General features: G+C 38.5%; 1 protein-coding gene across 2 annotated transcripts; it reads left to right on the forward strand.

Moving 5' to 3' along the window:
- Window positions 1-1,314: 1,314 nt before the first annotated feature.
- LOC102437090 (E3 SUMO-protein ligase PIAS3) lies at window positions 1,315-4,221 on the forward strand. 2 transcript variants are annotated; one of them, XM_023755350.1, is made up of 2 exons: window positions 1,315-2,680; window positions 2,712-2,933. In XM_023755350.1, the coding sequence occupies exons 1-2, from the start codon at window positions 1,460-1,462 to the stop codon at window positions 2,781-2,783; spliced, it is 1,293 nt and encodes a 430-aa protein (XP_023611118.1). In that variant the 5' UTR covers window positions 1,315-1,459; the 3' UTR covers window positions 2,784-2,933. The 2 variants fall into 2 exon arrangements, with proteins under 2 accessions (XP_023611118.1, XP_006090589.1); XM_006090527.3 differs by having other exon boundaries at window positions 1,315-4,221.
- Window positions 4,222-15,375: the final 11,154 nt, after the last annotated feature.

A 15,375-nucleotide genomic window follows, 5' to 3' on the forward strand; every position in this document is an offset into this window, starting at 1 on the left:
GCACAAATTTTGTGGACTGGGCCTCTAGTTAAACAATAAAGAACTTAAATTAAAAAAATAATAATAAAATAAAGGAAGAATGAGATGAAAAGAAAAAAATATGAATCATGACATATTTAATAACATCTGTAGAGAAAATATACTTTTGCATTTTTGTGTTTTCTTATGGCTATGTTCCATGATTAAGGATGGTGAAATTTAACTGAAAGCACCAATCAGGCGAACGCTTTGTATAGGGAGCAAAGACAATATAGCAACATAAATCTAAGGAGATTTGAGAATATTCATACCAAGGGTTATTAACCAGTTTATGCCACTATCTTTTTGTAAATAATTTGATTGATAACTATAGACACTCTTCCCAGAAAAACACACATGCATATACTCATACACATATTTGCATTTTTTATTGATTAAGGTATTACATATGTGTCCTTTCCCCCCCATTGCCCCCCACCCCCCTACTCATGCCCTCACCCCCTTCATGTCTGTGTCCATTGGTTACGCTTATATGCATGCATACAAGTCCTTTGGTTGATCTCTCCCCCTTACCCCCACCCTCCCCTACCTTCCCTCTGAGGTTTGATGGTCTGATCAAATGCTTCTCTGTCTCTGGATCTGTTTTTGTTCATCAGTTTATGTTGTTCATTATATTTCATTTGTTTTATTGGGCCATTTAATCCTCTGAAGTCCAATTAATAGTCCTGTCTTCAGAACCCCTAGATAGAGAGAAATAAATGCCTTCATTTTAAAGATTCTTCAGCAGAGTTTCAGATAGTTTTGGATAGGCATCAAGTAGCTTCTCATTCAAGCTTGTACTCTCTGATCAGCGATTAGACTCTGTTGCAAGTTATATGACATTAACTCCTTTTCAGGTTCTGCTTGAGCTAGAAAAAAAGAATCCAGACAGAAATCTTCAGTAGCTTTTTTTAGAACACTTTACAGAATCAAAGTGATGTTGAAAGTAGATAATTACAAAATCAGTATAATATATCTACCTAGAAAGAAAGTCTGCATGTGGCACTCAATATCAGTGTTTTACAGATATGAGAAAATACGGTGACATTTATAAGATGCTATTATATTGTGTTAAATAAATGATGAATATGGGCTATGAATGCAGGGCAGAGTATTCCTGCTACCACTCAAGTCCCTAATCAAAACAAATAATTCTTTTTATGGCAGAAAAAAATCAATAATTAGAGAAGAAAGCTTCCTTTGAAGACTTTATGGCAGTGGCTTTAAAAGTAATATTTAGGCGGGCGGGCCGGCCGGAGAGGGAGGGCGGCCCCAGCCCCGGCGCTGGCCGGGCGGAGCTCCCGCCGGGCGGAGCCGCGGCTGCAGAGTCCAGCGGCGGGACTGACCTCTAGCTGTGCAGGCGGCAGGCGCCGCGCGCCCCCTCCCCCACCGGCCAGCCCCCCTCGGAGCGCCCTCCCCGCTCCCCGAAACCGAGCTGCACATGGTGATGAGTTTCCGGGTGTCTGAGCTGCAGGTGCTCCTTGGCTTTGCTGGCCGGAACAAGAGTGGACGGAAGCACGAACTCCTGGCCAAGGCCCTGCACCTCCTCAAGTCCAGCTGTGCCCCCAGCGTCCAGATGAAGATCAAAGAGCTTTACCGCCGGCGCTTCCCCCGCAAGACACTGGGGCCCTCTGATCTCTCCCTTCTCTCTCTGCCCCCCGGAACCCCTCCGGTGGGCTCCTCTGGTCCTCTAGCTCCCATCCCCCCGGCCCTCTTGGCCCCTGGCACCTTGCTGGGCCCCAAGCGTGAAGTGGACATGCACCCCCCTTTGCCCCAGCCTGTGCACCCCGATGTCACCATGAAACCATTGCCCTTCTATGAAGTCTACGGGGAGCTCATCCGGCCCACCACCCTCGCGTCCATCTCTAGCCAGCGTTTTGAGGAAGCGCACTTCACGTTTGCGCTCACGCCCCAGCAAGTGCAGCAGATCCTCACGTCCAGAGAGGTCCTGCCGGGAGCCAAAATGCGATTATACATCCAGGTGCAGCTAAGGTTCTGTCTCTGTGAGACCAGCTGCCCCCAGGAGGATTATTTCCCCCCCAACCTCTTTGTCAAGGTCAATGGGAAACTGTGCCCCCTGCCGGGTTACCTTCCTCCCACCAAGAATGGGGCTGAGCCAAAGAGGCCCAGCCGCCCCATCAACATCACTCCCCTGGCTCGACTCTCGGCCACTGTTCCCAACACCATCGTGGTCAACTGGTCATCTGAGTTCGGACGGAATTACTCCTTGTCTGTGTACCTGGTGAGGCAGCTGACGGCAGGGACCCTTCTACAGAAACTCAGAGCAAAGGGCATCCGGAACCCAGACCACTCCCGGGCACTGATCAAGGAGAAACTGACCGCTGACCCGGACAGTGAGGTGGCCACCACAAGTCTCCGGGTGTCACTCATGTGCCCGCTCGGGAAGATGCGCTTGACTGTCCCTTGTCGTGCCCTCACCTGCGCCCACCTGCAGAGCTTCGATGCTGCCCTGTATCTGCAGATGAATGAGAAGAAGCCAACGTGGACGTGTCCTGTGTGTGACAAGAAGGCTCCCTATGAATCTCTTATCATTGATGGTTTATTCATGGAGATTCTTAATTCCTGTTCGGACTGTGATGAGATCCAGTTCATGGAAGATGGATCCTGGTGCCCATTGAAACCCAAGAAGGAGGCATCTGAGGTTTGCCCCCCGCCAGGGTATGGGCTGGATGGCCCCCAGTACAGCCCAGTCCAAGAGGGCAATCCATCAGAGAATAAGAAGAAGGTTGAAGTTATTGACCTGACAATAGAAAGCTCATCAGATGAGGAGGAGGACCTGCCCCCGACCAAGAAGCATTGCCCTGTCACCTCAGCTGCCATCCCGGCTCTGCCTGGAAGCAAAGGGGTCCTGGCATCTGGTCACCAGCCGGCGTCGTCGGTGCTGCGGAGCCCTGCGATGGGGGCGCTGGGCAGCGAGTTCCTGTCCAGTCTCCCACTGCACGAGTACCCACCTGCCTTCCCCCTGGGGGCGGACATCCAAGGTTTAGATTTATTTTCTTTCCTTCAGACTGAAAGTCAGCACTACGGCCCCTCCGTCATCACCTCGCTAGATGAGCAGGATGCCCTTGGCCATTTCTTCCAGTACCGAGGGACCCCTTCCCACTTCCTGGGCCCATTAGCCCCCGCACTGGGGAACTCTCACCGCAGCACCACTCCAGCACCCCCTCCTGGCCGAGTCAGTAGCATTGTGGCTCCTGGGGGGGCCTTGAGGGAGGGGCACGGAGGACCCCTGCCCCCAGGCCCCTCTTTGACTGGCTGCAGGTCAGACATCATTTCCCTGGACTGAGTCCCCTGGATTATGGAACCTTCACTGTCTCCCAGCAAAAATGGGCAAGGATGCTGTGGAGTCCAGAGCCCTGGCCACTCTGCCCCTGAGGGGGGGTTTGGCCACAGGCAAGAAAGACCTTCACAGACACTAGTTTTTGGCCTCATTTCTGCCTGACAAGGCCGGCATCCAAAGGGTTAATATTTAACCTCTTTTAAAGGACATTGGGTCCTTCCTACTTTTTGAAGTGTTCTTGAGATGGCTGGCATATCCCTTTGGGTATGTTAGCGAAGGCAGTGGGAGGCAGATGGGATGGGGTGGGAGTTGCGGGGAGGGCTGAATTCTATGCCCTCTCTTCCCAGTCCCCGAACCATGGCTCAGTTCCGTCCCCAGAGCCACTGTCTCTTCATGTCCATCTGTTCTCTTTGGCCAAACAGACAGGTGGAGAACTAAGACAGACAGACACATGCACAGAGAACTCTATTTTGGGTTGTAGATTTTTTGTACATAAACAAGGAAAACCAAAATACATCCAAAGACGACTTCCCCTGCCTCCTACTTCCCAGTGTATCTCCCTGAGGCAGAGACATGGCCTTAGCCCTGACCCCCAGGAGTCTGGGAGCAGGGCCCGGCCGATGCCTGGGGCTCTCTCTATTTATATATTTAAGTTCACAGTGTTTCTCACGCTGACCAGCCCAGTGCCCGCGCCTCTAAAGGCCCGCAGCCTGTGGTGAGGTCTGGCTGACTCTGCACCTTTCCTGGGAGGTGGGAGGACCCTTGTGTTGTCCCCAGTCTCCTTTTTCAGGCTCCTCCAGGGCCTAGGACCTCTGTTGTAATTTTACTTTTTATTCCCAAAGTTGTAGCAAAGTTCTTACCCATAATAAAGGTTGTGAATCTTCAAAAAAAAAAAAAAAAAACTTTAAAAGTAATATTTAGACGTGTAGGCAGCCCTAGGAGTAGAAGTACCAGAGTTCACACATAAGCATTTCAAAGGATATTATAGATTCGGGTGAGTGAAAAGCTGAATCTTTGGTTTGAATCCTATTCTACTAAAGGTCAATAAACATTGGTGTAGCCGATAATCTTTACAAGTTTTAGGAGTAGCTATTTATCATATTCAGCTGTTTCAAGGGAAAGAAGAGATGCTTTGCAATTTTTTCTTACAGTAGCCAGGAAGAAATTTCCACTGTTAGTAGCTCTACGCTGCATTAGATCAGTGGCTTTCCATCTTGGAGGCACAAGAGAATCACCTGTATGACGTTTACAACAAGATCTGAGGCCCATCTCCAGAAATTCTTATTTAGTTGATCTAGGATGTGGCATGTACATGAGTATTTTTTAACTGCTTTCCAGTTGGTTCTCATTGTGAGGAAAAGTTTGAAAAAATCACTGCAACTAGTTCATTCTCGAAGGGCTCCACGCAGGAAGCAAGATGTCATAAGTCTTCCATGTTGCTTGATTCCAACGTCAATTATACTGTTAGGTGATTTGCTCTTAGAACTGTTACATTATTTTTATTCTGTAGTCTATTACACCTATTGGATATCCTTTATCTTTTTGGCTTCCCATTACTATTCTTTCATACTAGCAGCATGTGACAAATGATTTGAAATTTCAGAGGAGAAAATGAGGCTCAGACTGTAAGGGGCACATGAGCCGTGGCTGAACCAGTGATCTAAGTCTCTGCTTTAGCAATCTGCTTCCAGGAGACCACGTTTTATGCAAGGAGCTCAAGGACCTGGGTGCTTTGTTACATCATCACATGATTACTTGCACCGCTGCTAGCTCCTCTGTGAAGACAAGTGGTGATTTGTTCATGCAAGGAGAATTGCCAATCATGGTTTCGCATGCCTGTTCGTCGATTCCTATACACGTGATCCTGACGGTCTTTTAAAAATGCCTTGCCCTTTAATTTCTCATTTTCCCTAAGTGAGAATTAACATTTCTGACCACCATTCTGATTTTGCAGACCTTGAGTTTTAAACCTGAGTTGTTTAACCATTTTTCTTGTTCCCTTATAACACAAAAGGAGATTGTTTTTCCTTCTGTTTTCAAGGTGAATAAAATGAGGCACAGATGATCCAAAAATTATTTTGTGTTATTTAATAGTCAGCAACGGAGCCAAGGACTTATGATTCTAGGTTTTCTGGCTTCTGGTATAATGCACTATACACCAGATCACTGCTGCCTCTCTCTAGTAATAGAACACTGAAATCAGACATCTGTTAAATATTGTATGTGACAAATTTTCATGTAAGTACTCTGGCTTATGAGGAACATTTTTAATACTAGCATATTTCATGATGCAATGTGAAAGAAATACAATGAAATATATATTTTATGATATAAATTTTCAATTAATTTTTTATCATTTTCACTGGAGATAATAAATAGACAGACTCTATTGCCTGTAAGGCATAGAGAACACAGTCTATCCTGACACAGAGAAAATAACACTAGAGGTTTATTAACTTCTTTTAAATGGACTCTTCTATAAAGTTGAGATTTATATATATACACACATACATACCTTTGTATATACATACATATATCTAATTTGATATTTTGAAAGGAAATGTTTTTTTAATCCTCACCCAGGGATATGTTTCTATTAATGTTTTTTAGAGAAAGAGAGAAACATTGATGTGAGAGAGAAACATTGATCGGTTGCCTTCTGTACACACCCAGACCGGAGATGGAACCTTAAAACCTAGGTATGTGCCCTGACTAGGAATTGAACTCGGAACCTTTGGATGTACAGGAGGATGCTCCAATTAACTGAGCCACCTGGCCAGGGCCAAAAAGGCAATCTTAACTGCTTTGGGAGTCAGAAGACTCCTAAATTTGAAGGAGAAAATCATCTGCTTGTTAAGAAGAACCCCATGGGAATTCCTATTCATTGGATTTGTCTTGGAAACGTATTTTAGAGCCTACAGAATATATTCCATTCACTTAAACTTTCAATATGCATCTCATTCTGTGAGAGAAACTGTTGGCCAATATCAGCTTACACATACTCTGTGTGAAGAAATGATTTAATATCCTGACTTCTGCTTTTCTCCAACAATGATCATCTCAACAAAGGCTGCAATTGATTGAATGGAGATTATTGTGCAAAACTGTCACTTAAAAAATTAATGTATCTTTATTGTTGAAAGTATTACAGATGTCCCTTTTGTTTCCCCCGTTAACCCCCTCCACCCTACACCTGCCCCTCCCAAGCCTTCACCACACTATTGTCTTTGTCCCAGTTATAAGTTCCCCGAATATGTTTATGTGTTTCTATTGATTTCCATAGAAAGTAAGGCAGAGAGAGAGAGAGAGAGAGAGAGAGAGAGAGAGAGAGAGAGAGGTGAAAGAGAAACATCTATTAGTTGCCTCCCAAATGTACCGGTCCAGGATCAAATTTGCAACCTAGGTATGTGCCCTGACCAGGAATTGAACCCACAGCCTTTTGGTGTACAGGACAATGCTCTAGCCAACTGAGCCACCCAGCCAGGACAACTGCCACTTGTTTTTAAGGCAAGCATATTGCATCAGGGAAATAGCCTCTTCTCTTTGAAAATAGGTGAACCCCAGGGTTCACCTATTTTTATATAGTTGGCTCTTAACTCTTTCCCAGAATATCTTAAAACCAGTTATAATATCACTATTTTTAAATACTGTAAAAAATAAAATCATATAAGAAAAAGATTCCAACCTTGCATAAGCTTATTTTTATATGCCTAATTTATCCAGTGAAAGTGTACAAAAAGGGCAGTTTATTAATCCTGTAATTTCTTAAGACAAATTAAGCTCTTGGTAGAAGATATCTTTCTTTTTTTACTCTCTTGGGCAATTTTATTTTATCTTTTGGGAACAGCTGTTCTTCAGGCCTTCGTTTCCTCCCACAGACCAGGAAATATGACCTCATTTGACCACAATAAAGCAGTTCAGAGATGCAGCTACAAGGAGTCATCATCAGACATTAGTTAGAGCAATCTGAGGCAAGTATACTTCATTTCTGGATCCCCCCATCAAGGCTGATGTAAACCTGGAGCTGCCACTGTGATTCCACAGCAAAAAGGAACTAGAGATAAGAGATGGAGAGAAAATACAGCTGGACTAATGTACAGTTTACAAACACAATGCCATAAATAGTATTATCTTTGCCAGCATGCTAATTTTATTACTGTTCGTTCCTCATATAGAAAAGTAAATCCATGTAACTAAGTGGCTAGATCTTACTAGAGCTATAGTCAATGTTATTAATATCTTTCAGGCAATAACTACATATACTGGAATGTACATTGAGCATTCTTTCTAATTTTATTTCTTAAACTACCAGAATACTTCCTAATTTGGGGGCATGAATTTGATTTAATCAGAAGAGTGTTTGGAGAAAACATCCCAAAATAATGGTCAGAAACAAGAGTGAATCATTCAGTTCAATAAATATGATTTTTTAAAATAAATTAGTATAAAAAAAGAGAAAGATAGTGAAGTTTATACCTATATACTATTTCCCCTCTTGCAGATTATTTAGATAGAATAGGCTCTATTAATAGGATATAACATATTAGGTTTCTCTGCATATTTGTTTAACTTAAAAATAATTTTAAAATATTCAGTGCTACAGTGCCTTCCCTGATCTTGTAGATACTGGAGATAGAACAAAAGACAAAACAGATCCTTGCCTCTAGTCTAATAAGAAAAAGACATTAATCAAAACATTTCCTATTTAACTTTTCTTATGCCATGATGCCATATATGGCCAACTATGAATCACAGGGAACAGTTATGTAAAGCTATAAGTTAAAAAAAAAAACCCACAACACCTGTTTTTTTCTATATACTGTGGCGGTAAGAGCTGGGTATTATTAACACACTTCTGCTCATAATAACATTCTATTTTTGTAGAAACAAAAACACCAGAAATGTATGTTTTGTTTGAAAAGTAGCAAAAAATATATTTGCTGATCAACTATGTGAAAATATTGAATAAAGAAGACAGAAGTATTCAGGATGGTAAATGGAATATGCTCTACCAATTAAGTCATTAAAAAAACATTCAAAAAAGTAAAAAGTTTATAAACTTGATAATAATTTGACATCTTTGCATAAACATAGCAACTTGCATTTTTTTAAGCTGGAAAATATTAGTGCATTTTGCTGTGTTTGGAGAGCAGATCCCAAGAGCCAAGCAGCATAACTTTAACCGAGGCCTTACATGTATGGCAAAGCTTTACTAGCACCCCGGTCCTAAAATGTTTAGTATTTTTTTCTAATCATGCATGCTACCAATTAGAGTTATACAAAATTAAGAATGCATTTGATTTCTTTGAATATAGTTAGCTGAAAATGAAAAATGCAAGTTTGTTTATATTTGGGGGTAGTGATCAGGAAAACTGGTGTGTTTAAAAAGTGTCACCCTTATCATTAGTTTAGTAACTATTAATACCCCCAAATTTGCTTCAAATGACTTAGTTAGGTTTATATCTCTATATAAAATATGATTTTATATCTAAGCCTAGAATGCAGAAATTGATTCCATCTCAGAGATAGTAAAGCTTGGTATAAAAGAGATAATTCTATTTCAGTTACATTTTCACCTATTAATGTCTACTCCAAATATACTACAGAGCCCCAGGGTGACAGTCACATTCTGAATCACATAATTAATGCCAAATCTGTGGTACACGTCTATAAAACAATTTTACCTGTGAGAACTCCAAATAGCATATTTTCCTTCTAGTCTTCATTTTGTCTTCTTTTTTTTATCTTTGCCAGAATTAATGTATTCTCTCTTTTGAAAAATGGCTTCAGTTATCGAAAATAATACGAAGAACTTTTCTTTTACCTGAGAAAATCAGTTGCCACTGTCTCAGGTTTGGGAACAACTTCTCTTCCTTTTGAGACAGAAATAAGTATTTTGTTTATTTAGGCATTTCTGGGAGAAGTGGTATGGCATTGTGATAAGAACATGGCGGTTGGGGCCCTATAGGCATGTGTTCCCATCACCTATGAGTGTCATAGATATTTTCTCCTGGTTGGTTCTTCCCTTGGAACCATGCCCACCTCACTTGATTGCTACAGAGCCATTTGCCTTTATGTGAAAGTTCCTAGCATGGTAACAGAGATGTGAGCAACAAAGCAGGCTTCATTAAACATTCATAATAATCACTTATGAACATCTCAAAACATCTCTATGCACTTTTATATTGTGCAGTAGTTTAATGCATCAAAGAATGAGAATTTATTTCAAAAGATCATAACAAAGGACTGTGTCATTTTTATTCTTGGAATTTGACATATTAAATGATGCACATTAAATGATGCATCAAAAATACCTTTATAATCATTATTCATTAAAGATCTTGTTTAGTTTAAAAGAATAATTGAGTATTTTTGATTAAAAAATACAAAAATTGTTCAGGTATAACTTGGCCCTTTTAATGATACTCCTAATGGTCTACATATTTGTATATTAACTTTTATACCAGTGAATCTTTAAAAATACACTTTCCTATACATAGGATTAGTCAAAATAATATGAGGCTAATTCTGATATTTTTTTATAGCAGCTGTTTATAAAGATGTCTAGAAAAAAATCTGTTTTATTTAATTTACTTAAAAAGCAATTTTGCCTGTTGCTCTAAGGATTTCATAATGTGTTACAAATAGTCCTATTTACATACCACACACAATTATAGAATTTTCTAGATGAATGGAAGGAAATTAAGCAGGTGTATTCACTCTTCCTGGTCCAAATATGCACTACGTTCTGCAAGGGTGAATGAAATGAAGGGTTCCTTCCAAAGAGTAAATTAAGCACATAGAGATTCTTCATTTAATGATCTCATGAATCCTCATAATATTCCTTATGAGGTAGATGACAAGTTGTGTTAGCCCCATTTATATTACAAGACAAGTGAGACCTAAAGTTGTTATAAAATTTCAGTATAGATTGAGAAATATGTTTTCACCATAGCATGGTCTACAGTATTACACTATTGCACATGCATTTTGATTGCTTTCTGCATGTATAATTACATTTGGGGACTCTTTAAATTGAATTTATATCCTTTTGCTTTGTATTTTATATCTTTCTATATATTAGTAAGCACCATGTCCCCAATATCTCTTCTAAGACTTTTATTTTACATTTGACTGAATACTGAGGCTTTCCCATTTGTAGAGATGGCTATGTTAAAACCTCCCAGGAGACAGACCAATCCTTATAGAAGATCAAATATTTTAGTCCTGTGCAATACCCAGCCCTCCTTCAAAACATCGATATTGCAAGCAGTAATGGAATCATCAAACTAGTTCTGAAAGTAGTAATACTATCATTTACAGAGCGTGTGAGAAGACATTTCTTCAGCTATCCAGAAACAAGGACAACCAAGAGTCATGACTATGGGAAGATTGTTTATGTATTTCTACTTAGCAAAGCACTGAAAAATGGTGAAAGAATGCTGTGATTTAGTGGGGAAAATATTGAATAGAAATAGTTTCATTTGAACTGCCATGCCATTTGCTTTCAGATAATGATACTTTGATTCCTTTGGTCTTTTTCTTCTCCTTTCTGAGGGTAAGTGTTCTAGTGAAGCCTCCTTTAGATCATGGAGAGGTAAGATAAAATATTAGGCCTTACCAGATTTTAATTATGTAGTCTCATCTTGCTATTTTTGAGAAAGTAGTTGGTACAAGCAAAATTATGTGAACTTGATTTGTATTACTTAATATGATGAATTTTATCATGGAATTTTATATGACTTTGATGTTCTATGCATGCATACATTTCTAAGAAGAGATGAGCAATGTATTGAAAATTTGGGGATGAAGAGTATCACTGAAGACAATGTTATTTACTTTGTTCAAATGGATAATTAATCTCTTCCCATTGTCTCCACTGAGATCACCATTAGTCTGAATGATACTGCAAGTAACATATTCTTGCTTCTGATCACATTTCTATAGAGAGCTCTTTAGTTTCTAAAAGAGATATTCCCTTCAGATGCTAAGAAAATAAAGAGTAACCATAAAATAATTAATAATCACACAGAGTGAGGACTTCAGAAGAAAAAACAAAATGGATGTATTTATAACATATATGTAAAATAAATTAATGTGACTTATTACATAATAGTTATTGATTACTTCTGGGAAGAGCTGGAGGGGATGTGATGTGATGATTAAGGAGACCATTAACTTATTTGCTAATATACTATTGCACTAGAATAAAATTAAAATAAATATAAATAGCTCATAGTGGTTAATTTTTTAATCCATTAATTTATTTTTATTTAGATACTAGGGGCCCGGTGCATGAAGATTCATGCACGGGGGGTAGGTCCCTCAGCCCAACCTGCACCCTCTCCAATCTGAGAGCCCTCAGAGGAGCCGTCTCCAATCTGGGAGTTTCTGTCTGTCTTTGCAATCATATGAGCTAATTGTCTAAGACCCCAACCCAGTTTGGTTTGTTGCTCACAGAATAATAGAGGCATTTTTTTTTCTTTACTTCATTGGTGGAGATTTCCTGGAAGTTTTAGGATATCTTCCCTTTAATTTTTTTTAGACACTCTGATTTTACGTATGTCTCTCACCTTTGCTTTCCCTCCATCCCCCACTGCAACAGTAACTAGCTCCAGGCTCACTTTGCTCTAGTGTCTAGGACTATAGTTGGCAAACTGCAGCTCGCGAGCCACATGAGGCTCTTTGGCCCCTTGAGTGTGGTTCTTCCTAAGCCTTAGGAGTACCCTAATTAAATTAATAACAATGTACCTATCTATATAGTTTAAGTTTAAAAAATTTGGCTCTCAAAAGAAATTTCAATCGTTGTACTGTTGATATTTGGCTCTGTTGACTAATGAGTTTGCCGACCACTGGTCTAGGAGATCTGTCTGCCACCAGAACTACTATTCCCAGAATTACTGGTGCTTCCCATGCTCTTGGTTTTCCCTTCCTGCTCTGTCTCTGTCCCATGGCCTCCCACTCTGCCAAGTCCTCCAAGCTGCCAGCTCTCCTTCTCTGCTCTCTGTCTGGTGGCTTGGGGAGCCAAGTTCCCCAAGCTGCTCCACTCTGCCGGCTCTCCCGCTCTACTCTCTGCCCTGTGGCTCTCCAGCTCTGCTCTACACTTTGCGCCTGTGTATGCAAATTAACCCGCCATCTTTGGCAGGTTAATTTGCATACTCACTCCTGATTGGCTGGTGGGCTTCACAGAGGTACAGTCAGTTTACATGTTTCTCTTTTATTATATAGGATAGTTAGTATACAATATTATGTTATGTTAGTTTCAGCCAGATTTCATTTTTTTAATTGCTGTATAATATTCCTTCATGTGTGTGTGTGCATGTGTGTGTGTGTCACATCTTTATACATTCATCTATCAGTGAACACCTCAGCTGCTTCCATATCTTGGCTACTGCAAATAATGGTGCAATGAACATAGGGGTGCATAGGTGTTTTTATTAGAGTCTTCATTTTCTTTAGATAAAAACCCAGAAGTGGATTTGCTGGGTGGCATGGTAGATCTACTTTTAGTTTTTTGAGGACTCTCCATACTGTTTTCCACAGTGGTAATATAAATATGAGGTTTTGTTACAATAATGTTTTGTACTACTTTTGTAATTTAAAAAATTCCTTAAAAAGTAAACATAAAAAATAATTTCTTGAAAAAAAGTAAGAATAAATATTGAGAATGGTTTGAATTGTGATTTTGAATCCTGGTTAATACTTTTTTCCCTGGGACAATTAGAAACTTCCTAATTCATTCTGCCTCCGTTTACTCATCTGTTTAGTGGTAAAACTAGATATCACTCAGCATTGTGGCAAGGACTCAGTGAAAAAATGTCTGAAAAGCATTTTTTATCATACCTGTCACTTAGTAAGCTCTCATTAAATTATTTGTGGCATTGTCATAAAGCAGAGGTAATACTTTTTAAATATTTATAAATTGTCCATGTATAGATTTAAAAATCTTGTTATAATACATATTTTACATATAAACCTAATAATTCTCTGGTGCAATTTAGCATAAATTCAATAGACTTTTTATCTAATTATGTAAATGTTTGTGTTTGCATGAGTCTGTAACATAATTTATAGATAATTTAAGGCTGAATATGCAAAGATTATGTAGAAAACAAAAGATTCTTAGTAAGAACTATTATTAGTTTGGATCTTGAAGCATTTAATAAGAATATACAAATGGGTGTTCGCACAGAGCTAGAAAGTAATTTATGGAAAAAATGGAGAAGGATGGACAAAAAGACTCAACTTATTTGCTTTTTGTGGTCACAGACTCTGAAAAATAACTGCTCAAATTGGATTTGGAATTTTAGAATTTATGTCTGTTTTTCCTCTGAATCCTTCCTATTCACTTTGCTATGTTATGTCCCTTATTCCTTGGTTTTTAATCATTTATTCTTTAGAGGTATAAGTCTAATTTTTTTCTATTATAAATGTCTAGAGAAAAGAGATAAGTGGTATAGCAGCAGACAATACAATTCCTTTCTTCTGTTTATTTTTATTTATATTTAATAATATCTGAAATAGAAAAAAAATTCTTCTCTGTTATAAGAAGTGTTGAGTTGGTGCTCAGTGAATAATAAATCATCATAATAAATGAGATGACTAGACTTCTTGCAGAGTTGCTGCATTCTGGTTTCAATATTGTTAGAGGATGCGTATGTCTTTTCCTATGTGTTCCTGCAGCTAACTTAAGGAGGCCACAATGATCTAGAGAAAATAAATAGTGCTTTAAGTAAATGTATGAATCCTGAGGAATAGATCATAAGTTGTGTTCTACCTTCACTATTTTTTTTCCATTTTTATAAATATAACCTCAGTATACTTCATCCTTTTCTACTGCTTTGGGAACTTTCTTTGTCTTTTTTGGTTTGTTTCATTATTTCCTTAAATCCACCAATTTTGTATCTAGACCTTGTATTTGTTTTCCTGCCAAAATCATTTTATAAGAAGGAACAGTCACTGTCCCAATTCTGTTTATGGTACCATCTTACAACCCTTTCATTCTTTCTATCTCATGTCACTCCTCAGTGTTTTTAAAGTACCAATTCTGTAATAAGATCACTGCAGTCTATTACAGCTGAATATAAAATGAAGGCAGAAATAATAAAAGTCTCTGTCATATTGTTCTTCTTCTTATGACAATAAAAACAATATCAAACATATCTTAAATTATCCTACTTTGTTAGTTTTCCATTTAAAAAATTGTGAACAGGAAATATATTGATATATTATTTCAAAATATTTCTCTGTGTCTTTGATTGTCAACCTCATCAGATCAAATGATATTTTAAATAACAAATGTAAAATGAACTAAAAAAATCTCAGCAATAAAAATAATGAAAAATAATATTTACTTACATGTGCGATTTTATAAAATCAATACAATGACCTAAATGTTAAAAGGAGAAATGAAAAAAATAAATATATAATAAAATAGTACACATTTCAACATGTTAATACACAAATATGACCTCACTATAATATATAATAAAGGAGTCAGTTCTGTGCACCATATTTCTGACAGCTACAAATACAGTCTAGTACAAGCAAATTATTAATGACTCAGATATCAAAAGTGACATTGCCACTGGGGATAAGGTTTTCTGAAATCATGAAGAACTCTTTGAAAAGTTTCAATCCAAATATGTAGTCTTTTATGAATTTACACAATTCTTGTATTTCTGTAAAAGGCAGTGCATGAAACTGCAAAACATATATTTTGTGTGTATGGCTAAAATGGTTAGATGATTAAGAACAGGGTTTTAACCTAAATAAATATTGTTTGACATTAGAGTATTGAGCTGGATGTAGGAAAATTCTTTATTATGTAGGACTGTCTCACTCAAACAATTATTTTCTAAGTGCTAATATTGTCCCCCAATCATTTTGACAATAAAAGACATCTATTCAAATTACAATAAAAACTATTTGAAAAGGAATTTTTAAGGGAATACTTATGCTAAAGAACCGTCAATGTTTAAATATCATAATAGACTATAAGAAAACATTTATACTTTCCTGTGGGTGTCTGTAGAATGCTATCATAATTCCATTAA

The sequence above is a fragment of the Myotis lucifugus genome, unplaced genomic scaffold, assembly GCF_000147115.1.
Source record: "Myotis lucifugus unplaced genomic scaffold, Myoluc2.0 scaffold_74, whole genome shotgun sequence".
In the NCBI taxonomy this organism is placed as follows: Eukaryota; Metazoa; Chordata; class Mammalia; order Chiroptera; family Vespertilionidae; genus Myotis; species Myotis lucifugus.

Excerpts from the sequence above, each read along its gene's own strand:
- LOC102437090 (XM_006090527.3), top strand. The coding sequence starts at position 1,460 with ATGGTGATGAGTTTCCGGGTGTCTGAGCTGCAGGTGCTCCTTGGCTTT.